The sequence below is a fragment of the Chroicocephalus ridibundus genome, chromosome 1, assembly GCF_963924245.1.
Source record: "Chroicocephalus ridibundus chromosome 1, bChrRid1.1, whole genome shotgun sequence".
Lineage (NCBI taxonomy): Eukaryota > Metazoa > Chordata > Aves > Charadriiformes > Laridae > Chroicocephalus > Chroicocephalus ridibundus.
This window is the reverse complement of record NC_086284.1, coordinates 165,315,767-165,340,703: the sequence shown is the minus strand read 5'-3', so window position 1 is coordinate 165,340,703 and position 24,937 is coordinate 165,315,767. Positions and strand designations below refer to the sequence as shown.

Below are 24,937 nucleotides of genomic sequence, written 5' to 3'. Positions count from 1 at the left end.
AAAAGCTTACGTTAAACGTTTGGGAAAGGGAAGCTGGTGGTGGAGAGAAAAGGTATTACTGTAGTTTCACAGGAAGGCACAATGGATTTCCTCAGTATTGTCATTATCTACCCTAATTCTGTATTTTTCTTAAAGCCACAGCAGTTATTCTAAGCTGCCATGAGGCAAGGCCAACTTGCTGTAGAGAAACAAAACTCAACGCACAAAACCACATGTAGATAAAAAGCCCTTCAGATCTGCTCTTCCCATCTAACGGCTTTTCAGTGCCCAGGGCTCCTATTAACGCCTTTCCCACCCCGGGCTTGCTCTCTTACAACTCGGTGCTAAAATTCCCGCTTTCCCGAGACGCCCCTCCGGCCCTTCCCGTGGGTGTCCGCGGGCGGCCTGTGGGACCACCCCAGTTCCCCTGTCACGGAGGGCTCCGGGCTCTCGCCTCCCGGAGCCCCTGAGGCGCCGCCGCTGAGGAGACCCGTCCCCCCCGGCGCCGGCAGTTGAGGCGCCGCAACGCGCACGCGCCGGCCCGGCGGGGCGGGGCGTGGCCAGGCGCCACGTGACGGGAGGGCGGTCGCCATGGCGCGAGTGGGGGCGGCGGTGGGTAGCCCAGATCTCGCCGGTGCCGCCGTGCAGCCGGTGGCGGGGAAGCAGCATCATCAGCCCGCCACGATGTCTTCCATCGCCTCCTACGAGAGCCTGGTGCACGCCGTGTCCGGGGCCGTGGTGAGCCGGCGGGTCGGGGCGTCGCGCCGCGGAGCTGTTGGCGGGCGATGGGGGGGGAGGCGTCTCCTCAGCGGCGGCCGTTGGCGGTGACGGGGCGGGGGGGAGGGAGGAAGGAACGGCGGGTGAAGCGGCTGGGCCAGCCTGGTGGTGGGCGCTGAGGGGGTCGCGGGCCGCCTTAAGCCTTTGTTTGACTGAGGGGCCGCCGGGGGGGCCGCGCTGAGGGGGCGGCTCGGTGGGGTTTGGCGGCGGGCAGGCCCGGCGGGGCCGGGGTAAGCTGGCTGGGGTGCCGAGGTGTGCCCAAGCCTGTCACGGTGACGGGAGGAGGATTTAGGGCTCCCTGACAGCGGGTCGCAGCCCCGCCACCCACCCCCTGCGAGTGCACTTTGCAAAGCCCTCGTTTTGCTTGTCACTAGTTTTGGATGTGGGATTTACTAGTTTTGGATGTGAGATTTGGTAAACCTTGAGGCTCGCTGTTGTTCCGGGCAGCTGGAGCTTCCCCTGAGCCCAGTAGGAGCTGCAGATGTGCTCCCTGAGAAAGTGAGTGTGTAACCATCTGATGAAGTTGGGCATCAAATTAATGTTGAAAACTTAAGCCTCACAGAAGTTATAGGGACAACACTTTAGCTATGTAATGTAAGAGCTGTAGTAAGCATCCGCATTCAGACTGGAAGAGGGTAGGTTTAGATTAGATATTAGGAAGAAATTTTTCACTATGGGGAGTGGTGAGGCACTGGAACAGGTTGCCCAGAGAAGTTGTGGATGCCCCATCCCTGGAATTGTTCAAGGCCAGGCTGGATGGGGCTTTGAGCAGCCTGGTCCAGTGGGAGGTGTCCCTGCCCATGATGAGAGGCTTGAAACTAGATCATCTTTAAGGTCCCTTCTGACCTAAACCATTCTATGATTCTGCAATTGTGTCATACATATTTAGAAGCTGTGAAGGGTGAGGTGATGCAGTGCAGCTAGAGAAGGTTTGTATAGATTAAATTTTTCATATGACACTTGTAAATTAAAAAGTAGTGTTTAGTTTCTGTAGATTTCCTGGTATGCCTACCCCTTGAATGAATGAGTGCTAGCTCTGTAAATAGCAAATTGATCTTGTACTTTCAACAGATTAAGAATTTTAGCGCAAAGTAGCATGTTGGACTGGGCATACTGATGGATTTCAAGCAAGCTGATGCAGCTCTACTCCTGGGTTATTCCAAACTGGCAAGAACACCTAAATGTGTATTTTAGCAATTGCTGACCTACTGTTCTGGCAAAACTTCCTGTTCTAATTTGAGTCCTTAAAAGAACGTGCAATGTCTTCTATAGGATGAAAGTCACTAAATGTTATTGAACAATAAAGGCTGATTCTAAAAGGAAAAAAATACCCCAAAGGGTGTTTTGTCTTTATCATAAATAAACATGGTATTAGTGTCTGCTCTTTAAAGTGTTTTAAGTCTGCTTATTTAAGCATCAAAGGCAATGGGGATTTTGTTTCCATTTTCAAGAAATGTAACTCTCTTAAATGGTCTCATTATTGAAATACTGCTCGCTCTCCTTTTGCTGGCTTGTACAGAAGTTGCTAATACTTTCTAGCCCTCACTGTTAGTTTCTTACTCACATACAGATTACTATAATCAGGCTGTGCTCCTGAACAAAGTTTGTGGTATGAACCAAACTTGTAAATCCAGACATAAATTTAAAACACATAAGGAACACATGGTACCCCAAGTCCCTTGGTGCTGTTAATTAAGTTAATAGAAATTCCCTATTGTATTTAAAGATGCTTCTATCTTGGCAGTGATGTTGCTATGAAGGAAGACAGAACTTTTTAGAGCTAATGTACCCTTGTGACTTCCACTTGGTGTCACTAATATTCATATACAATGTGAAGCTCTGCTGCAAGATTTTTTTTTTCCTAAAACAAGGTGTCTTTTTTTTTTTTTTTTTTTTGTTACTGCCTCATGCTAGAAACCTTGATAGATTTTGTTATCGTAAAGATGTACTTGTCGATTTAGGGATTTCTATTTGCTGCTCTAATATATAAATTTTGGCAAGATGTTTGACGTGGGTACTAACTGTACTGATATCATCTTGCCATTTGTTTGAATTATTATAAAGCACACTGATTGGTGGATGTGATGCAAGATTTAAAAAAAAAAAAAAAGAAAAAGCAACGCACAGAAGTGTGATGAGGTAATGAGTCAGGAGAACATGTCAGATCCCAACATGGTAACTTTTGTTTCTGTTCTAATACGGTGAAAGTTCAAATATCTCCTGGGCTACCTAGTCAAACCTGAGATGAATAGTTTTGTGAGCAGCAAAAAAAAATCAGTGCTTGATTTCCTGTGAATGCTGAATTACATAAGTATTCTTTAACTCTGCATGTAGCTGTAAAGTAACCTTCCTGTTACAAAAGCTGTAGGAACAAGAATTTTATAGGAGTATTATGGTAGTAGTCAAGCTTCTCTGTTTGACTCTGAATGTTGGCTAACAACATAATTTATTTTTTTATATTTTAAAGTTCTTCGTATTATTTTTTAGAAATCCAAACTTTAGGCTGTGGTCCTGCATGCCTCTTGTTGGCAGCAGTCACCTCAGGCCATTTGTTCTGTGCGCTTGCTGCCACCTCTTGGCTACTGCACAGTCGTTTCTTTGGTTCTGCGGCTGGTCGGGGAACTGATCTGACTGAAGTAGCCCAGCGGAAAAAGTTATTTTTCAGCCAGATTAGTTTCCTTGTCTGCATCATCGTGTAGGTGCCCAAAAAGGTATGCCACTTGAACGGAGGAGACAGAGATGCAAGTACAGTTGACCAAGAGCTGGGATTACTTAGGCCAGTTTGTACCTGTCCTAGTGATTGTTCAGTGATAGCATGACTTGATTTGGCAAACTTCTGGGATCCAGCACTGTCAGGGAGGTGGTAGGAAGGCAGGCATTGAGGCCTCCCCTCGTGCAGCTTTGAACCATTCCCACACGATGAGCCTTACGGGCTGCCTTAAAACATACATGAAGCTATAGCTGTGTCCTGTGTGCCCAACTATTTCCCCATTTCCATTTTCTGATTTTGAGTGCGAGTGTTTGTGTTGCTGTATGGTGGAGATTGCATGAGTTTAGGATTCGGGATAAATTTCACTTCAGGAGGATGGAAGCAGGGTAAATTGAGCAGGGGGAGGCTGGAACTTGTAGTGACTGTGCAGTCTTGTAGTTTTGTGTATAGGTGTGTGCAACTGTTTTGAGGTTGGCTTCAGAGTTGCTGTAATGCAGCTGTCATTAGGAGATATTTTGGCTCTTTCTGGCACTTCTTTTTGTACTGGTACTAGCCTTCTAACTGAAATCTATTTTTTGTAAATTTTTAGTTAGATAGGTTCAGTATTCCTACTTGCTGTCCCATCTGCGTACACAGTAGGTACCGAGAATGAGCAGACACCAGAGAAGTAGGTGGGAGAGCAGAACCAACCCTTTTGGCTAGAGTCCAAACTAAATGGGTTAAAATAACCAATTACGGCCAAATGTTTCCTTTTGTATGCTGCCTGGTGTTGTGAAAACTGGAGAAATTTAAGTCTTGTTAAGACTTCAACCAAGAGTTGTCTTAGTGAGGAAACACCACCTGAAAAATAATCCGCTGTTGCTGGTTGTAGACAGAAGTCCAAGCTGGTTGTAGAGAGAGGTCTGAGCAACCTGCTCGGGAGCTGGAGTGTTTCCAGAGGCAAAGCTCGCTTAAATGTATGGCATAACATAGCTCTAGGAAAGTTCAAGTCAAACTGTGCAGTATGCTTTAAGCACAATGCTTGTGTGACTTGCTGCATCCCAGACCTTCCCACCGTTTAAATGGTTTGCATGGCGACTAACGGAAGAGTGCCACAGCTTTAGCAGCCACTTAATGCATTTAATAATACTATAGAGTGTTAACAGGTTTACACCAAGCCAGGCTCTTTTTGAGTTAGATACCTTTTCCAAAAGCTGTGCAATATTAATGCTGAAGTACTAATGAATGATGAGGCTGAATGGTGGTGGAGAGGCACGGAACAGGCGGCCTGCGTGGAAGATGAGGGCATCTGCAAATACAGTATTTAATCCTGTTGTAAAGGAGAGCGTTTGCTGGCTTTTTCCGTTTAGAAGCTTTAATGGTTGGATTGTAGAGGAAGTGAAGAGAGAGTGTTGGATTCACAGGAGGTGTATCTGGTGATATCTAGGTCATGATTTAATTCATCGTATGTAACTCATGCCACAGGGGGTGTCTTCATAGGCAGATCTTTATTGCCTAAATCGGAATTTAGTACAATGCTAGATTAAGTCCTGCAAAACATGTACTATCAGTTTGTTAATGAACAAAAGTTTCTGTGTTTTTTTTTTCTTAAGTCAAAACCAGGTTATTGTAACACAACAGTTGCTTGTGTCATAGTCTTTTTTTTTTTTTTTTTTTTTTAATTAGAAATTGGGTACTGAGGCTTATGGGAGGTAGAGAAAGTGCCATGTTTGTTTCCTGACTCCTACTTTATCAGCTCTCAGACTTCAAAAACTTTCTCTTTGGGCAAAAAACTTCTAATGGTTTTAATTTTAGTTTGATCTAATACATGAGAAAAAAACCCTTGTTTGTAAGCATTGGACCAAAAACCACTTCAAATAGATATTGTTATATATGGGTTTTATCCCCTTTTTAAATTTACTCAGTATACCAGTTTCTGGGTGAGAGGTGAAGGGCTACAAAGAGTCTGTCAGACATCTGTACGAGCTACTGATACTATATAGCCAGTTTATTTTGTTTTTCAGGGCAGTATGACTGCAATGACTGTATTTTTTCCTTTGGATACAGCTAGGCTTAGACTTCAGGGTAAGTGTCAAACTCTAGTTTCTTTGTACGATGGTGTTTCTGTTTGGCTTGGGCACTTGTAAGGGTGGTTGTAGGGGAACCTGTCTTGCATGAACAGGAATCTTACCTGTGTAACATAAACACCATTTAATCACTAACACCATTTTTCCAGCTGAAGGTAATTCTCCCTTCTGAAAGTATTGGGCAACCTTTTAATTAGCTGAAAAGGCTGTGTGATGTGTGGCCAGACATAGCTTTTAAATGGTTATTTAAGACCAGAAAGAAAAATATAGATGTGAGATTACACAGGATTACACTTGTGTACTGTTGCTTTTGGCTGCTGAGAACACTTCAAAAGACAGGGGCAGTATCATGAAAAACTAGTCTAGAAATATTCCTAAGAATGGTTTAAAGGGAAAAGTCGGGGTTAGAACTGGGAGTAGGAACATCCAATATTTACAAAAATACATCTGGGTATAAACTTTATTGTTCTAACACTCTATCTTCTAATCAAAAGTCACAGAATCACCAAGCATTTTAGCACTGTGACTAAAGCGCTATCAAGAACTAGAGGGAGATCATCAGCTCGGTCGTCAGAAATACATGGTTGAGAAATGAGCACCATATTGCTGTTGAGCAGCTTTCAGTGTAGGAAGGGACAGTATTTTCCTAGGGTTTAGCTGTTTGCAGATTAACTGTAAGAGATTGCCCTGCTAATGGCACTAGTCCGGAGTCCAAGGAATGATTTTGGGAGCAGTTAAGCAGGCCCAATTCTAGTCTCTTACCTAAGGAGAACCTGCCTTCAGTTCACGTCACAGCTGTCAGGTTAGAAATTGGTAACTACAGATCCTCTAGTGCACAAAAGAACCTGCTAATCTGGGGAAGAATAAAAAAAAGGAAGTAGCCTTACCTAGCAAAGGAAAATAAGGAGATGCATGGATTTGCTGCAGAAATAGGGAACGTCTGTCCTTTATGAGGAAGAAGAAACATGCTCTTCTGGGGTATGTTCAGAATAGGAAGGATGAGGACTTCAAAATGAGTGTTAAATTGGAATAATCTAAAAGTTTGATTCCTCTGTTTTCCAGTTGATGAGAAGCGGAAGTCTAAGACAACACCAGCAGTCCTATTGGAAATAATCAAAGAAGAAGGCCTGTGAGTAGTTACTAATTTTCTGCTTGTTTTCATGTAGACAAGCTCTAAAACTAATTTGAGTTTGCATTTAAAGTGGAATAGTTAACCTGTATCTGTGTGGACAGATTTTTACTCATTAAAATGTCTCCCTTCAAGTGTGATATGACTTGTATTATCTTACGTGTTCATCTTTAGTTAATTTGGATTAACTTTCTTGAGCACCTTATGCAATTGATATGTTCAGTGACGTAACTGTGCCTCCATTAGGGAGGTAGCTGTACCTCCTCGGAAATGCAGGTTTGCAGGCAAATGTACCTTCATGTACTTGATAAACCAGCTTCGTCTGCCTGGATTCTTGGGTGTGTCCATGTCTCATAACCAAGATGAAACTCTTGGACAGCTGAGCCACTTTCGACAGGAGAATTGAGACATGTTTCCCAGCTGGAGGTTTTTATTTCTCATCCTAAGCATGTGAAAGTAAACAAGAAGTGACTTTATGCTGGTGAGATTCAAGATCTCTCTATAAACAGTTAACTTTCAGCAATGCTGTGCATTAGTGTTTGCCACGTAGTCTGAGCTGAGCTTGCTGGGAAGAACAGTTGTGCGCGTTGTTACAATTATTTTCCTAAGTGAATCCCTGGAACTCTTAAGTAGGCCAGAGCTTCCAGGCCATTAAAGTTGGAAAAAGTTTCGCGTGGCCAATAATGTTTTGCCACCTTTGAACTTGAGCAGTTGGCAGTTGTATGCATGAATGTTTCTTGGTCAGTTGGTGATCAGTTTTGTTCACATTCCTGCATGACTTTTGTCACACGAGGGTGGCAAGTAAACTTCAATTAAAAAAAAAAAAAAAAAAAAAGGGAAAAAAGAAAACGGGAAAAAAAAAACACAAACCAAAAATAAGAAGTTAACTGAAATGGAGAGACTGCAAAAGTGGTCATCCTGCTTTTCCCGTGAAACAGAAAAATCAGTAATTCTGGCAAGAGGGGGACATTATGTCTTCCAGAGGTATTGGGAAGGCCTGGCTAAGCAATGATACTTAGTTCTAGAGATGTGTCTGGAATAACAAAAAAACCCCAAACAACAACAACAAATCTGAAACATGATGTGACATCATAAACATCTTGTTCGTGTTTAGTTTGTAGAGCCTTGTCTCGTATTACACTTTTGTGAGACTGCTTTTCTCATCTAGATAAAGCAAATAGGGTTAGCTAATGGACTTCCTGTAGAAGTTTATCGAATGGCTTTGCTTTCTTCCCTGTGCTTTCATCCTTTTCTACGTGATACGGAAGGTGATCACTGGAGTACACAGAGTTGTCAAGGTTGCAGTTTGGAACACAAATTTAGGTTTTATTTGTCTGCAGAAGTATTTGTATGTGAATTACAGATACTAGCAGTGACAGCTTCTGTCATTAAAATGAAACTACGACAAAAAATATGAGTTTATGTTCTGTACTGCAAGATGTTTAGTTTGAAAATCATCAGAAGTTGTTCTTAATAAATCAAGCAAAACCAAACTAACACTCTTAGTTAGAGGACATGTTCCCTAGAGGGTGTTTCTCCCTTCCTTTTCCAGCACAGACGAGGGAGGTGATGCAAAAATTGTTTTAATTTTACTCATGACTAACTATATGGTCAGTTAATTTGTAACTGTACCTGTATGTTTAGCTAAGCCTGTGACTTCAGAAACAGTCTTAATGTGGTGTATTCCCAGCTACGTGGGAGAGAGAAGCACTTGATACATCCGAGATGGAAAAACTAGTATTTACATCATAAGAACAGTCATATGCTGCATTTACCAGCCTTGCATCTTTTATGGTAGCCTTCTTGGGGATCCTTTTATTTTATTCCCAGTGTTTTAATGAAAACTAAAGAGCCTCCATGATTACTGCTAGTCGTTGAGGAGATTTCTTATGCTCTTAACATGATACCTGCCCTGTGCAGATTCAGTGAAGGTGCATGTCATTATCTCTTTTTGGATGTATTGTAGAACATGCTGTGGATGTAGGGCAACCGTTGACGTGTCCCTGTTTTACAGGCTTATCAGGCCTGTCAGAGAAGGAAGTTTTGTTAGTCAACTGTTAGGAAATCATTCTTAAATCAAGCTAGATTTAGATGATACACAATGACAATCACTTACAACACCTGAAAAATAAGATAGCTGTGAATCGTAAGGGGATGTTCAGTTTTTCATCTGTGATTAAATTTAAATAGGTAATGTCTTTTTCTCACTTACCTGGCTGATTTGCTGTAGACTTTATTGCGAGGCATTTATTGGAAATTCTGCCCACCTGCGTATCTCCCAGGTTGCATCCTTTGGAAAGCTCTTCTTGGTGGAGTATATTAATTTCAGTAACTAGTCTTCCATCTATAAATTTTATGTAAGAATCCAGACGTATTTTTTTTTCTTCCATATTATAGTTTTTTTATATTTTGTATTCAATGAGTAGTTGTCTTAATTTTTTTCCATCTATGTTAAGAATTGCTTTGTTTCCTTGAAGAGGTGAGCATCTCTTTACTGAATTGTTATCTTTTGTATTGGACTAACAACTCAATTTCTTAACAAAGATGAGAATTCTCCTTGTGCCTTGGTATGTTTCAGTATATGGTTTAAACTGACTCTATCAGTCTGTATGTTAAGATACATACTTCAAACATATATTCATCCCCTGGATGTTGGTAGATCATTGCTGACTGTTGTTAGAGAGCAAATACAGTGGTAATACTTCTGGAGTGAGTGAGCCCCAAGCTTTTCACTGTAAATATATTGAGCCTCTACAGCTCCTTTTCAATGGAATTATTCCTGATTACGATAATTTATAAATGTAAGTGCTTGATCTTTTATGGTACAGTCAGGAGTTTAGTGTGGTTTGTTATCATTAATAATAAAGGCATATCTAGTTAGAATTGTGTGTAGTATACAGTATTGTATCTCTGGGACCCTCCATCAACATGTAAAATCAAGATAGATCACATAAATCCTTTGCTGATCCTACCATGACTTTTTTCTCTCCATTAGGTTGGCACCATATCGAGGATGGTTTCCTGTTATCTCCAGCCTTTGCTGCTCCAATTTTGTTTATTTTTATACATTTAATAGTCTTAAAGCTCTCTGGGTCAAAGGTCAGCATTCAACCACTGGAAAAGACTTGATTCTTGGGGTTGTTGCAGGTAGTACTTAAAAATCTCAATTTCATTAAAAATGTATTGTGCGTCTATTCTATCTAATGTTTTTCTTTATGAAGTCCACTGGAGGTCACACTGAGTGCTTATGCCTGCCACTGTATGCAGCTCTGCTTCGTTGTACAGCTCTGATTGCTCTTCTGGTCCTCCCCACCTCATAATGTGCATAAACTGTTCCTGTTGTGAATTCTGTCCCACAGCACAGTGATGTTGCAGTCTAGTATTTTATTTGTGCCTGGTGTGTTGTTTACCATGGTATCTGAGCATCAGAGGTGATAGTTTTTTTTCAGAGGGAAAGATATGTGCCAATTCTGAAATATTTTTTTACTAGGATAAATAAGAGCTTTTACTGTAAGGATTTGAGTGCCAGTTTTCAGACTTCTTTTGGGGTCGTCATCTGAAAGTGACAGTAAGTCCCTAGATATATGCAAGTACAGCGGGAACTTTATGTTCTTTTTCATCCCTTCCTCTCATGTGGATGCTACAGTGGCTTCTTTGAAGGGATGATGACACTAGTGGCTTTTCTAGCAAATCCAGTGGGAAAAGTTACCACTGTGTGCCTGTGTTTGCCTGTACTATTCTGTAGGAATAATTGCTCATGCAACCACACTGAAGTAAGCTAATTTTAAAAAAACCTGCAAAAAAAGGCCTGTGATTATTTGGGGGTGGTGGTGTTTGTTTACTCTGTGCTGGTTTCTGGTACTTTCAGTGTGTAGGCACAATGAATGGTTGAATAGTTGGGGTAAAGTAAGGAAAGAAATTCTTATGCTGGCTTTATCACTGGGGGAAACTTTCTTATAAATTACATTTTGGAACAAAGGCTACAGGAGTTAGGGTAATAGCTTGTCAATTAAATGACTTCTTCAATGTCTGTAGTTTATATCCTTTTAATGGAATAATAGCTGGTGTAAATTGAAAAATTCCATTTGGGCTATTTACTAGTTCTCCCTGCTCATCTCTCGTTCCTCCTACTGGTAGCAAATACAGATTGTAAAGATATACCAAAAATTACCTTTCCAGTCCGGAAAATTAAGTCTTATGACATCTGTAACTGAGTCTGGGTGAAAAATTACAGGTGCTCTAATGTGTTGCTCCATAATGTAATCACATTGACTTTGGTTAGGAGAAGTTAATGTGGCTTACCTTTTCTGGTGCTTGATTTTGCTCAAAACTTTTTTTGAGAGGTGATTGTAGTCCTTATGATGCATACTGAAATAAGTTTATATTTTGCTTTTCTGAACCTTCTTAAAGGAAAAGAAAAAGAACAAACAGGCACGATGTAGGTAGTAGTGTTTCACCTTTTTCAGATTTACTGTTTTTGATATTGAGATGGACACAGCATATCACTATAACAGAACAATTCAGTCTGTCACTCAGACTCCTACTAAAGCAACCAGTGTAGAAGCAATTGCTAATTTCTGTGATGCAGTAATATTAATAAGAAAGACAAGAAGCTTGTTTTTAAATAGTTTCTCCAAAGTAACTTCCTCTGTCACTACCGAACAGGTATCTGTTTTGATCTCTCTTCAGAAAATAATCTTTCTAACCTTATCGCTCTGTGCTTCTTTCTGAAAGTAGGCAGGCAGCGAGTCATCATGGAGTGAAGTAGGGTATGAAAGAGTATGTTGTGCTCCAGGGTGGTATAGTTATGCAGCAAAGAAAACATTGATATTCTTCTGTTTCTGGCTGATTTTCTTTGTGCTGTGTTTTGCATTAGGTGTAGTGAATGTCCTGTTGACCACTCCTCTTTGGGTAGTGAACACGCGTCTGAAGCTGCAGGGAGCAAAATTTAGAAATGAAGACATTGTACCAACCAATTATAAAGGCATAATAGGTAAGCACCTGTTGTTTTCTCAACCAAAGAGAAGTTCATTAAATGAAATATATCAAGGACTCTGAAGTTCAAAGACTTCTATTCATGTAGTGGATTTTACCCGGGAATTTCTGTGCTTCCCGATCACTTTGCAGTCATTGAGTTTTACAGGAAACTGGACTGGGTCGTTTCTGGCGGTAATCGAGAGTTTGTAGTATGCACACCTGTAACTAAAATACCTTTTGCAAAGGCAAGTATCTTATACAAATCCTGGAGTAGTAGTGAGCCCATTGAGGTGATAGCTGGGAGTCCGAGTTTGGACAGACTATCAGGAAATTCAGCTTCACTAACCTTGATCTCTCTTAATCACCCACAAGTTCAGGCTGGCTTCCTTTTAAAAATAAGTAAGTAAATAAATACTGTTGTCATTTTGAACAAGGTTTAGAAGACCTTGTTGTTGATGCCGAGCTTGTACTAAAAAGAGCAGGGTGTCTGTGCAGAGGATAAGCTTTGTTTACATTAATGGTGGTGCGAATCGAAGGACCACTTTTGTCACCGTTTTTCCGTTAACTGCCAGATTAGAATGGAAGATCATAGAATCATAGGGTTGGAAGGGACCTCTGGAGATCATCTAGTCCAACCCCCCTGCCAGAGCAGGGTCACCTAGAGCAGGTTGCACAGGAACACAACCAGGTGGGTTTTGAATGTCTCCAGAGATGGAGACTCCACCACCTCTCTGGGCAGCCTGTTCCAGTGCCCTGCCACCCTCAAAGTAAAGAAGTTCCTCCTCATGTTTAGGTGGAACTTCCTATGCTCAAGTCTGTGCCCATTACCTGTTGTGCTGTTGCTGGGCACCACTGAAAAGAGCCTGGCCCCATCCTCCTGACACCCACCCTTTAAGTATTTATAAGCATTGATAAGGTCCCCTCTCAGCTGTCTTTTTTCCAGACTGAAGAGACCCAAATCCCTCAGCCTTTCTTCATAAGAGAGGTGTTCCAGTCCCCTAATCATCTTGGCAGCCCTTTGCTGCACCCTCTCCAGCAGTTCCCTGATAAAAAAAGTAACATAAGATACCATGGTGAATTTCAATACACTTTGAATATTGGACTTTAAGTGTAACTTCTCGTGCTCTACAGTCAGAATTTTGTACTCAAAATTTTAATTTTTTTTTTTAACCTTCTTAGATGCTTTTCATCAGATAATACGAGATGAAGGAGTCTTAGCTTTATGGAATGGTACGTTCCCCTCTTTGCTGCTGGTCTTCAATCCTGCCATACAGTTCATGTTTTACGAAGGCTCTAAACGGAAGCTTTTGAAAAAGCAGCTGCAAGTGAGTATGCTTTGAGGCCAGGTGATGGACATTTTCTGTTATAAGACAGGTTCTTTGACATATGTTACTTGACCAAATTCAGAACTGGAGGTTTGGTTCTCATTCTTGTATTTTTGAGGTTTTTTTGAGTTAGTATATCTTATAAAAAGGATCCATGATCACGAAGTGAGATGTGAATTGCTCATGTCCCTAGGGAAGATATTCCTGTGATGAATTTCTCTTCCTGTAAAAATAAAACTGCACCTCTTGTCCACAGTTGTTTAGATTTGTTCACAGGCCTTGATTTAAAGTAGAGATTTCAATTCTAATATATCTGTTTTATAAGTATGTGCATACAGACTGTTTTGAAGTCACCTCTTAACCTTTTCTCCAGTAAATCAAGTATATTAAGCCTTTGAAGTATCACAGATTTGTTCTGGACCCTGTCATCTTAATAACACTTTTTTCCTGAAGCCCTCAATTTTTCAATATCCTTTTTCCAAGGATGGACACTAGAATTGAACACAGCATTGCAGTCATACCTCCCTGACTCTCTAGAGGTAGAACCACTTTTCTGTCCCTGCTTTATAGTCCCGTTCTCTTTCTGTATTCTTTCTCTGTTTCAGATATAGCAGCTCACCTGAACTCATGTTCCTTTTATGTTCTAGCAAATTGAAAAGCATTTGTGTTACACTTTAGGATAATGTCATAACATATAACATGTTTAAGCTGCAGTACTTGGCTGTTAATTACTGACTTGAGAATGCATTTGGCTGGATTAAAATGTTAAAATGTTAGATTGTATCAGTATGCTACAAAGCCATCTTGTTTTTCCTCAAGACATAGTGAAATTATTTTTACATGAGATTTTGCATCATAAACGAGGCTTGAATTTGTTACCATCTTTAGTCAATAGTGCAGCTGTAGCACTCTATTTGTGCCTGATGCATCTATCCAGTTACTTTATGGATAATATATTTTTTGAGTGATGAGTTGAGCTTACCTCTGCATTGTTATTTGCCTGTTGTCTTAATATTTTTCTTGTGTTTCTTTTAAATTACTTGGTTGTACCTTAAATTAGGGCATGTTTTGTCAATGGAGAGGGAAAATACTTTTTTTTTTTTTTTCCTTCCCTCCCCACCCCCCCCAGCAATGCTCTCCCCATAGACACTTTTATTTTGGATAACATTTTTCTTTCTATCTGATCTTTTCTTGATTGTCTTAAGTATATCAGATTGACTTTTTAATGATGTGCATATTTCTGATTGGAATAAACGTATTTTGCAAATTTGGAGCATGTTTTGATATGGGCACCTGTTTATTTTCAGTGATTAATTCACACTGTCAGACTGAGATGCCCTGTAATCAATTTAGGCTGTAACAATGTGTTTGGTGCATTTATGGGCTTTGGAGGTGAGGATGGGCTTTCAGCAGCTGTTCTAAACTAACAGGGGATGAGAATTTTAGCCTGTATCATCAAGACTAAGATTCTGCCTGATTGCAAAGTGATTATGTTTTAGGGTTATAGAGTGGCGTTCAAGGAGTCTTACGCAGTCACCTTTTCACAAGTGCCATGTGACTTTGTTAGCTTGAATGTTGCAAAAGCTGAAATGCTTGCTGATTGATGGTATGTTTAAATGTGACTTCCCTTATCCTTTGTCTACTCTTGGTGCTTCAAATTGGTTTAGTTGTATGGCTTTATCTCCACTATTTTTTAGTAACCTAGTTATAGTGAGCAAGTCAAAGCAAAAGCTTGTGAGCTACAAATAAACTTTATTGTGGGAAAGTAAGTAGGTTGACCTATAACTAACTCTTTAAAATGCGAAGACCCAAAGACTTCCTGAAATCTTTATGCTGAAGATACTTAGATTACCTGCTAGCAAGAATCCCCAAACACATAGTAACTGGCTGTTTTGGTACAATGTGGAAGTAATAATGTTCTTTATTTATTGAACAGCTCACATCTTTGGATGCTTTCGTCATTGGTGCAATAGCTAAAGCAGTTGCCACCACCCTCACTTATCCTCTGCAGACAGTACAGTCAATTCTGCGGGTAAGCAATAATTTCATTTCAGGCTAACTGCCTCTGACTTGTTCTGTATAATGCAGGCCCTGTTCACATGGCTTGTTTTTCTTTGAAGTAATGAGCCCATCATTTTGGGAGCTCCGGTGCACAATGCAGGTCATTGACAAGGATGCCTCTTTTTTTATGATCCCGTACTGACAGATTCTGGTAGAACTTGGTATCACTGGTGCGCATTTCAACATAATGCATCGGCACATTGTCTCACAGAAGCTGATGCGCCATACTGCTCTTAGGCACTGCGAAATTTACTTCTTTGAATATAAATAGAAAATGTGTCAAGTGGGAAATTAAAATTAAATCCTCTAAGCCCAGTTTGTTTCCAGATGACCTGGGGTAATCAAAAAAAAAAAAAGTTCTGTTCCTAGGTTTTGTTTTATTTGAATGATGGCCTGACCTTGTAGCCAGAATGTGATTCATCAGTGGAAACTGAGCTTCCTCATAAACAGTATCTTTAACCACTTGCCTGGCCTTGTGTGCCAATTGTAGTGCTAATGGAAATACTTGCATTTATTCTCACTTGCAATTTGTATCTATGCTGGATAACGCTGCTGCCTTCAACATGTACCAATACTGTTGTAATAACGAAACAAGACAAAGTTGAGGCGGGGGGGACCTGCCCATACATAAGCAAGCATATTGTAGTTTTAATTTCTGTGCTTTTTCATCTATCTTTGTAAGTTGCTTCTTGATTATTTTTGTAACAGTTAATAAATGTTTCCACATGCAGTATAATGCTATTTTCCCAAGTAAGGAGAAGCCCTAACTTGTGTCTACAGTAAAGCCGTTATATGTGTTTTAAAACTTGTATAAATTTGGAGAATAAGTTGAGTTATTGAACATGAGCCTTCCATGCCAAGGGTATCACTTCTCAGACTTGTCTAATAGGGCTTTTTATTGTTAATTGTTTGTCTGGAAAAAGTTATTTTCATGCAAATTTTGTAATTATTTTAATTTTTCTTCTCTCTAATAAGAGTGGGCTAAATGTATTTGGATTTTTGATAGCCTTTAGAAAGGTAGTTTGGATGCTATATTTCAAACTAACAGGACTTGAATATATTTACGGTGTGGTTGCTGCTACCCTGAAAAGATGCTAGGTAAAACTCTTGTCAGCCACAATGTAGAAACAACTCTGAATCGTTTCTAACGTTTGATGATGAGCCTGAACCTATCGCCTTCATTCGATGTTTTGTCCTGTTTTAACAGCCCGCACACATCTCAGGAGTTAAACTAGAAACACACAGTGCTATTACTGAAGTGACAGATACAGAAAAACATCGAAGCAAATGGTGCTTTGTTTGCATAAATTGCAACATCAGTCTGTTTCTAATTTGTGATGCGTTTTCTGCTGGTGTGAAGGAGAACTGGAAGGAAGGTTGGAGTGCTCTATTTTAGCTTTAGCATTGCACAGCAGCACAGTTTTTTACATCAATGTAATTCCTTCAACCCTCACTCCTTTGCGTGGTTGCTGTAGAAGTGGTTACAATCTTGTGACTATTACTTCATGTTTTGTCTGTCTTTTGGCTTTTTGAACAAAATTCTTCTGTCTCTTGGTGACAGTGTCATTCTTTAAAAAAAGGGCAGGTCTGGTAAATTGTGCTGACAGCTTGATGTACTAACCAGCTGCTGCTGCTTACTGCTCACCTCAGCTGAAGTCAGCTAGTTCACTGCTGGCTTGCCTGGGCAGCGAGGAGTTGCCTTTCTGCTAGAGCACAGATAACCATCCGTGTGCTGGTGGTGGTGGGAGTCTTCTCACAGTGGCCCACTGTGAAATAGCGGCCTATATGCTACTTCTCCGTCCTCTCTCTGTGGTGATGGGGAATACAGGGATCTTATCTCTGGGTCTGCAGTTAGTAGCAGTGGCTTCTTTTCCTTTGTGTATGAAACAAGTGATAGCCAGAAACCCTGAATGCTTCTGGTGAGAACAGCACAAACATGCATCTCTGACTTCAGGTACATCTGTGATACCTCTGCTGTCCAGTTCAAACTTGCGCTACTTTGTAATCTGTTTTCTAATCTAAAGCTAGCACTGTAGTGTTTGATGAAGTTTTTGTTGCTCATGCTAAGTGATGTTAAAAAGAAAAGTTATGAATAAAGATTTAGTGCTTTCAGAGACAACATTCTGCATGAAGTATACTTCGTGTAGTTGTGGGGTTTTTTTTTTTTTTTTTGAAACAATTCAAGCAGAGTCACACACAAGGTAATACAAGCTCAATAGGTTCATAAAAACTTACACATCATAATTAAGTTCTGTCATCAAATTAGAAGTACAGGACTCTTTTCAACCTTAAACCTTTAGAAACTTACTATTGTTTGAAAATTATTAGGGTTCTTTGTAATGAAGTCTCTACACCTTTGCTTTCAACTTTTTGGCAAAGCGCTCTTCTTACTTCCATAAAATGAACAGTTGCCCTGTGTAATTGATAGTGATAAGCAGCTTCCGGCCAGATAGACATTTGGTATATCTGTCTCATTTTCAGTCATTAAAAATACACGGCACTGGTGTTACTCATTATGCAATGAAACTGTTCTTTATCCTATATGTCGGTAAACAGTGGATAAATTAAATTTGGCTGTGGAGAAATAGCAATACGGTTAATGTTCTTATGATCCTGGATGAAAAAGTTCTCTTTAAAACTCAAGCCTCCTTTCTCTATTGTAGAGAATGGTAGTCCCTTTGGGAAATCTTCTGCACTAATCAGTGACATATTGATGTCCTAGGGAGAAATGAACTTTTCCCCCCCTTGATGAACCTTTGTTTGCAGTACAAAAATAGTCCAGTGGTGGAGAAGAGAGAAGGAAGCACCTAATCCTGGTTTAGTTCGGAAGCTTATGAGTAACCTTGGCAGTGACTGGCACTGTAACTTGGAACTAGTTAGGAATTTTTGGGGGGTTTATCTTAGTCTTTGACAATAATCCGTAACACTGGTTTATCAATATCAAATTATTTAGTTGCTGATAAGAAGATCGTGGATTGTGAGCACGTATTTGCCTAATAAAGGGAGATTTCCTGTTCTTTTGCTCCTGTTTCCATCTTAAGGCATACAGCAAAAAGACCTGTGTCATCCTGGCATTTTCTTACGACTGCTGAACTGCCTAAATCTGCTTGCATACTCTACCAACTGTTAATGGTAATTGCTTACACAAGCAGTTGCTCAAATTCACCTTTCCTAGCACAGAAGCATAATACAGTCTTCAAAAGCTATTTGGCTGTGTTATAAATACAAGCGTGGCAACCTTTGTATAGTAATAATTCAGTTACAGCTTGCTGACAATACTGTCGACCTGTATCATATGAGTATCAATAAATGCTAGAAAATGAGTTGCTGAAATTGCCAGTTTAACTCTGAGACATAAAACTACAGCAGGAGCTATCATGCCTACTGAAAAACAGTTTGAGGATAAGCAAACACAGTGAGTAAAAGAGAAGTATTACTTAGGCCAGGTAGGTGGATCAAACAATTTTAGATTCTTCCATAGCAGCTCATATGTAAATGTTTTCCTCAATGACCGTTGCTGAGCAGATAAAGTTTGGGTTCGGCTATGCAATCTCAGCGTAGTAATGGTTTGCAGATGTATGAGGCTTTGAATCTTTGTTAAATGAAAGCTGGGCAGTCAGGAAGAACTTGCTTTGAATGTCATCTCCCTACTAACACTCTGCAAGTTATGCTTTTTGAGATCTTGAAAACTGTTTCCTCCAGAGCAACTGAGAGCGCGCAAATATGGCCATGTGTAATGCTTTCTTAGAACCCATCTTAAAACGAAAAGAAATTATTGTCATACATAGCATTTTAATGTTTGCTGTGTAAAGCTTAATACTTCGAACTTTGGCCTCAGTTCTTTGCTGATGGATAGTATAACCTGTAAAGTGTTAAGAGAGGTTTAAGAAAGGCCCTCTAGATTTTAGACTTTTAGTGTTGGGTTCCCTGCCTAGTACCATGGGGAAATAGTACAACAAAATGTTCTTCCTTTTTTTCAGTTTGGACGCCACAGGTTGAACCCAGAGAACCGAACACTAGGCAGTCTTAGAAATGTTCTTTACCTTCTTCAGCAAAGAGTGAGGTGAGCTTTCCGGTTTTTTTTCTAACATGATATAGAAGACTTGAGTATTACTGATACATTGAAAATGTTGCAGAATCTGACTTTTGTTTCTTTTTGCCCCACCCTTAAACTTGCCATTTGAGTCAACCTGTTTTTTGTAATAGATTGCAGAATAAGTACACAAAACCAAATTCTCCTAAATATCTGTACAGTAATTGGTATCAAGGATATCTATGGATATCAATTCATTCACCTCTCATCTTGAAAAGAAGCATGTTTCTTGCACAAAAGACTTCTCTTTAATATGTTATTAAATATAGCTGGCATTCAAGAGATCAAGAATGAATTTAAGATTCCTACACTTGTCATTAACTTGTGATATTAATTCTTCTTTGTAGAGTACTAATTTACTTATAGAAGGCTATTCACATTTGTTTTCTTGCTTGATTTTCTTTTTTTCCTCCTTAGGCGTTTTGGAATAATGGGACTCTACAAAGGCCTTGAAGCAAAGCTCCTGCAGACAGTCCTTACCGCTGCTCTCATGTTTCTAGTGTATGAGAAACTGACTGCTGCAACCTTCACTGTCATGGGGTTAAAGCACTCGCGCAAACATTGAAAAAGGAACCTATGCCAAAGATTATGGGGTCTAGAAAACACATTCCACTTCTGAGACTAGGCTGGGTAACAAAGGGTCCTCACTTTCTCTGTTTCTTTTTAGCCACCTCCATCTCCATTATTTGGAGAAATTTGGAATATACTCCATAGGGCCTGTTGCTATGAATTCAGGGATACCCCATTCCCTACTTTTCTGTGGACTCGCTGTGTTAAGAAACAGAGTGGAGACATTATTTAAGCACTTGACATGAAATTTTAACTACTACATGATTTGGTTGACATTCTTGGCAAGAATGAGTATCTCTTACTGTGCTTTCTTGTTTTCCCTCAAATCATCCTCAACTATTCTGTCTTTACCTTCTGTCAGCAGCTGGTGGGGCTGGTTTCGTGTTATTTTCCTTGACCTGTGTTTATGTCACTTCATAATTAGTTCATTAAAATAATTCATAAAGAACAAGATTTTTGACGTAGTTTTCTTTTAACTTCAAGTATGTTTGTGGCACAGAATGATAGGATATTGCCCCAAATATCCGGTGGTGAGATTTCTTAACTGCTAGGATGTATATTAGCAGTGAGGAGGCATGTTGCCTTCTTGAATCCACTTGTTTTGAATCTTGAAAAACTGGAATGCAGATATTGTCTAGATAGGAGGAACATAACTCCTTGCTTTTTCAAGCTGAGTACCTCAAGCTGCTTCAAGAAAATGGACTTGCTACACAGAAACGTATGAAGTTCTGTAACACGGTTCCTTGTGAGAATATGTGAATTCACGCCATGTTTTCAGGCAGACGGGGCACGATACCCTGTGCTTCAGAAGTGGTACGCCCTCTCAGAAATGTGCTTTAATTATTTTTCCACTGATTTTCCCAGACGCTTTCCTGACCATAAAGTGTAAAGGTCATAACTGTTGTCCCAGTTAATGTAAGTATATATGTTCTTTTTGCATAGTTTTGTTTAATAATCCTACGCCATAAAATCCAAATAAATCCTGCTGTATCCATCATTAAGTTTGCAGGATTGTTATGAAGAACATTTTTACATTTGAAATATTGAGAAATTCCATGGTAGTTTAACACCAAGAATGTCTGGGAGAAGAATTAAGTGCTACAGGAAATATGTTACTAAATTGCTAAATAGCACCCTTTTTTTGGTCTCAATTGAGTCAATTCTAAGTATGAAATTGGAATGCAATTCTGCAGATAATGCTGTCTTTTGAACAGGAATAAAAACCTTTACACAACTGCTTCTTCTAAGAGTATCGTGAGTATCTGTATACAAGAAAAATGCTCTTTGTTCAGTGCTGGATGCTTTTCAGTCCAGATGGGATTTACTTATGACAAGTAAGAATGAAAAGGCATAACGAGCTGTAATTATACTTTGATAGATCACATGAAATTTAATGAAAGACTGTAGGCCTCGCCACTGGAAAAGAAACAATCACAACTCCGAGAATTTCGGTGAAGTCAAAGATAGATTGATTCCTGCATCCTCTGCAGTCAAGGAGGTACCAGCAGTTACTGCGGCTGGAGGAGAGGGAAGAGCTGTAATTTGGTGGTGGTTCCGATCAGAAAGCTCAGAGTCTGAGCTGACAAGAGTTTGCCCCCATAGCTAGCAGCGGTGAAGGCGTACAAGTGACAGCAAGGGCAGAAACTATCTCTGAAGAGGTTCCCAGATGTCCATCTCCAGCATGTTAACAGATCCTGACGTGGCACTTGCGCAGCGGGGCCTGGCTCACGGGGGTGCTATCGCAGCAGTAATGAACAATGCAGTTCACATCATCCCCTCGGCTGTACCAGTGGCGGAGAGCCTTCATTTTTACAGTCACTGGCTGAAAAATATTATTTTGGAGCTGGAAGGGTCTAGGTAGGTGGTTTGGGGTTTTTTTGCAGCTTTTAATTTGCAGTGTTTGCTGCGATTTTTTTTTCAAAGCAGCTGAAGGAAGTGATAGGTGTGTATGGATCGCTGGGATTTTTGCGTGGATTTTGGCTGCGCAAATTGCATTATGGTGTTTAGGAGGTCCCCCAACCATGCTGATATGCTAGGTTGTAACTAAGTTGGAAACGACTTGAAAGACACACGGTTACTGGTCACGTTGGGAACAGCACCTCAGAGGAGCAGATTCCAACAACAGGGAAATCCTCTTCACAGTGTATTTGTAGCTTTACCTCTAAGGTGAAATGCCAGCTGGACACACGTGTGCTGGGCTCGGGGGGCATCTATGCAGAAGGGGCCTGGCATCAAACCCTGCCAGCCTCAGCGCGGTGGGATCAGCCCCGGTTTATCCATAGGAAAACAGGTTTTTCTGACATTACCCAGTGCTCAGCTCACACTGGGCGAAGCGTGATCGTTAGCGCTTGTTATCCAGCTGTCGTCACAGCACGCATTGGTCTTATTCTTAGTAACGGCTAATCTCTTCTGTATGCTTACATCCAGATATGGAGGACGCACTTAGGCTTTTTTTTTTTTCCAATAGGATTTATTTGGAATTAGACACAAATGCCGACCGGGCTTTGGCAGGCTTCACTGTGGCTTCCTTACTGAAAATTGTCGCTTTACAATTCTTGGCTTGGCCTTTCTGATCTTAATCTGTGATGGACAGAAGATTTCAGCCTCTGTGGCTGGATGAGAGATGCGATAGGGCCCCGTTATCTCAGCTGAGTGATGGCACATCAAGAGGCCCAGAGTTACTGCTTTGAACAAAAAAAAAAAATCTACCCTGTCCTGTTGTTCTTAGGAAGTTTGTTGTTCTTCTAATGTCCTTGAGGAGCTGTGGTGACTTGCTGATGGGAATGTTTTATGAAGCGCTGCCTTTTGTGAATGCTGATGTGAGAAAACTAATTTGATGGATTTTTCTCATCATCTTTCCTTGTGCATGTGTCCATGCAGTCCTAAGCCTCGGAGTCACCCGTTGCATACAAAATAAATGCGTTCCTTTCTTCTGAATTTTTTCTCCTAGGCTTGCCTTGTGGCTGTGAAGCACAAAATACTTTGACACCCCGTTTTTATGGTTTTGAGATTCCCCAGATTACAGCGGGCAATGTATAAAGTTTTTATAATTTTTTTCACAAGAGAAGACAGCCTTTTATTTCCCTGTTGCATTTTTACTCTTTCTATATAGCATTTCAAAAGATAGAAGTTGGAGGCTTCATGTGCTGCTTTCAAAAGTCTTAAAGTATTCATCAAGAATAAAACTGTTCCAAGAAAACTGAAATATTGTATTTAGTATTAGAGGATAAAGTGGGGAAACTTTCTCCTTTCTGTATAAGCAGGGAAGAGGACAAAGAAATGGAGAAAGAAGTAATAATTCTTATTTCCTCCCTGCTTTTCTCTGGAGCAAATATATATAAGCCTTATCTAATGCTGAAAGAGAAACATTTATGGAAGTCTCTTTGTAACGGAGTGGCATGCTGGCCTCACCTTTGAGAAGGTTTTGCTGACCTTTTAAAAGTGAAAACTGACTCTGGAGACCTTGTAGCTCCCGTCTGCAGGACATTAACCATCCTGTAGTGTACCATGAGCTTTCATTGCCCAGTCTAAAACCGTGTGAATTTGTGAAGCCCAGCGACCCGATCACGCACCTCTTCTCCTTGAGGAGTCTGTTTTATTCTCGCCGAGTTAGAGGCCACTTGATCTGGGGAGCCGGAGGGCACTGCCCATATTATTTATATTTGGGGTATTTTCTGGTTTGTTTTTTTTTTTTTTTTTCTGGGTTTTTTTTTTTCTGTATTTTGGGTGGTTTTTTGGTGCGCGGCCGGACCCCGGCAGGTGGCAGCCGAGCTCCGCTTCCCTGCCCGGCTCCCCTCTTGCTGCCGGGGACGGGGCAGGGCAGGAACGGAAGCGAAGGGATTTTTACGTGATCCCAAAGAAATCAAATTACAATCTGAACATTTTGAACCTTAGTCCGGGGCAAAGGCACACCAGGAGCTGGAAATGAGGACAGGCTCAATGCCATTCTGTGTAGAAAAGCTGCATCCCCTCGCTGGGGGGGATGCTCGCTTTTGGACTGTGCTGTCTGCATCATACGCTGCTCATACAAGTTGGTGGGGTTAAATTTTTTTCCCCGGGTGTCATTACAGCGTTATAGTGAATTAAAATCCTAGATGAACCTAAAGCCTTTGTTTTAATATGGGCAAAATTTTTGTTTCATGCCATGTCAGAACATTAATGAATTGAATGTGCTGCCTATTGCATTGAATGCTGCTGGGGGAAAAATGCTCCAGTTGGGTAAATATATGTCAAGTCAAGCAAGGGGCAGTTTGGTGGGAAGAAAAAGAAGTAGCCAAGTGGTGTGTCTTGGTGCAAGACATTTCAGAGGTGAGAGGGAAATCCATGGGGTTACATGGAATGGAAAAAATAAGTTGCAAGAAGGAAGCATTTGTAAAGTGATGGTGGCAACAGGTTATGTCCAAACTCAGGACACTCCAGGGATGTGAAGGGATGATATTTTTATATTGCTGCCACAACCACCAAAACCTACTAAGTCATTTCAATGTAATCTTTATTTCGCAGATTTGGCGTGATTTTGCAAGGCAGAGTGAATTATTTGGGCTGGGAAAAGTAGATGTTGTTGCTATGTGTGATTGTTTGCATTTTGGGCAGGTTTCTTACTAGCACTTGGCTTAAAGATATCACTGGATAATTTCACAGTGCCACCAACAGTCATAATTTCAGTTTTTCCTCTCTGGTGTGTACAGTTGAGTCCCTTCTGATGAACTGAGCCTGAGCCATCCTTCCTCTGCCCATGTACGACTTCACCACAGCTCTCATCCTGCCTAAATATACTCTTTTTTTCTTGAGAAGTTTGCTTTCTCCTTACATTGGAAAGTCAGAGGTGAATGAAAGAAGTTGGCCTGATACCTGTGGAAACACGCTTTTTCAGCTGTGACATCCTGTGCAGTTTGTAGGGTGGTTTTAGTCGTGGACTTCCTTCGTTTGAGGCAACAAATGAAGACTTCAAAGCATTGTGTTAAGAAAACTGGCTCTTTGCAACAATAACTGTCCCAGGGAGACACCTCTCCAGTTGCTTTCCAGAAGTCAGAGGGGTTTAGGTTAGTTGCCGCAGGGCAGTTATCTAGTATTGTCTACACTGGAAAAAACGGGGAGGAAGTCAAAATCACCTGTTAACTGGATGGCACAATGAGCTCCTTTATTCTGTCCTGGCAGATCTTAATGCTCTGTCATTTTCTGTTGGTGGAAAGAGGTGTGCGGTTCTCGTAGGCAAACAAAGGGAAAAAATGTAGCCTCACCCTGCCAGGG

General features: G+C 40.8%; 1 protein-coding gene across 1 annotated transcript; it reads left to right on the top strand.

Annotated features, from left to right (window-relative positions):
• The first annotated feature begins 544 nt into the window (after nt 1–544).
• Nucleotides 545–20,863, top strand: SLC25A17 (solute carrier family 25 member 17). The gene is made up of 9 exons (XM_063322504.1): nt 545–717; nt 5,470–5,530; nt 6,595–6,661; nt 9,657–9,808; nt 11,538–11,654; nt 12,818–12,963; nt 14,900–14,995; nt 19,005–19,087; nt 19,535–20,863. Exons 1-9 carry the CDS (start codon nt 571–573, stop codon nt 19,680–19,682), a joined length of 1,017 nt encoding a protein of 338 aa, XP_063178574.1. The 5' UTR covers nt 545–570; the 3' UTR covers nt 19,683–20,863.
• The last annotated feature ends 4,074 nt before the right edge of the window (nt 20,864–24,937 follow it).

Coding starts and splice junctions, on each gene's coding strand:
- SLC25A17 (XM_063322504.1), top strand. CDS start 571: ATGGCGCGAGTGGGGGCGGCGGTGGGTAGCCCAGATCTCGCCGGTGCC. Junction 9,809..11,537: donor GATTCTTGGGGTTGTTGCAG/GTAGTACTTAAA, acceptor GTTTTGCATTAG/GTGTAGTGAATGTCCTGTTG. Junction 12,964..14,899: donor TTTTGAAAAAGCAGCTGCAA/GTGAGTATGCTT, acceptor TTTATTGAACAG/CTCACATCTTTGGATGCTTT.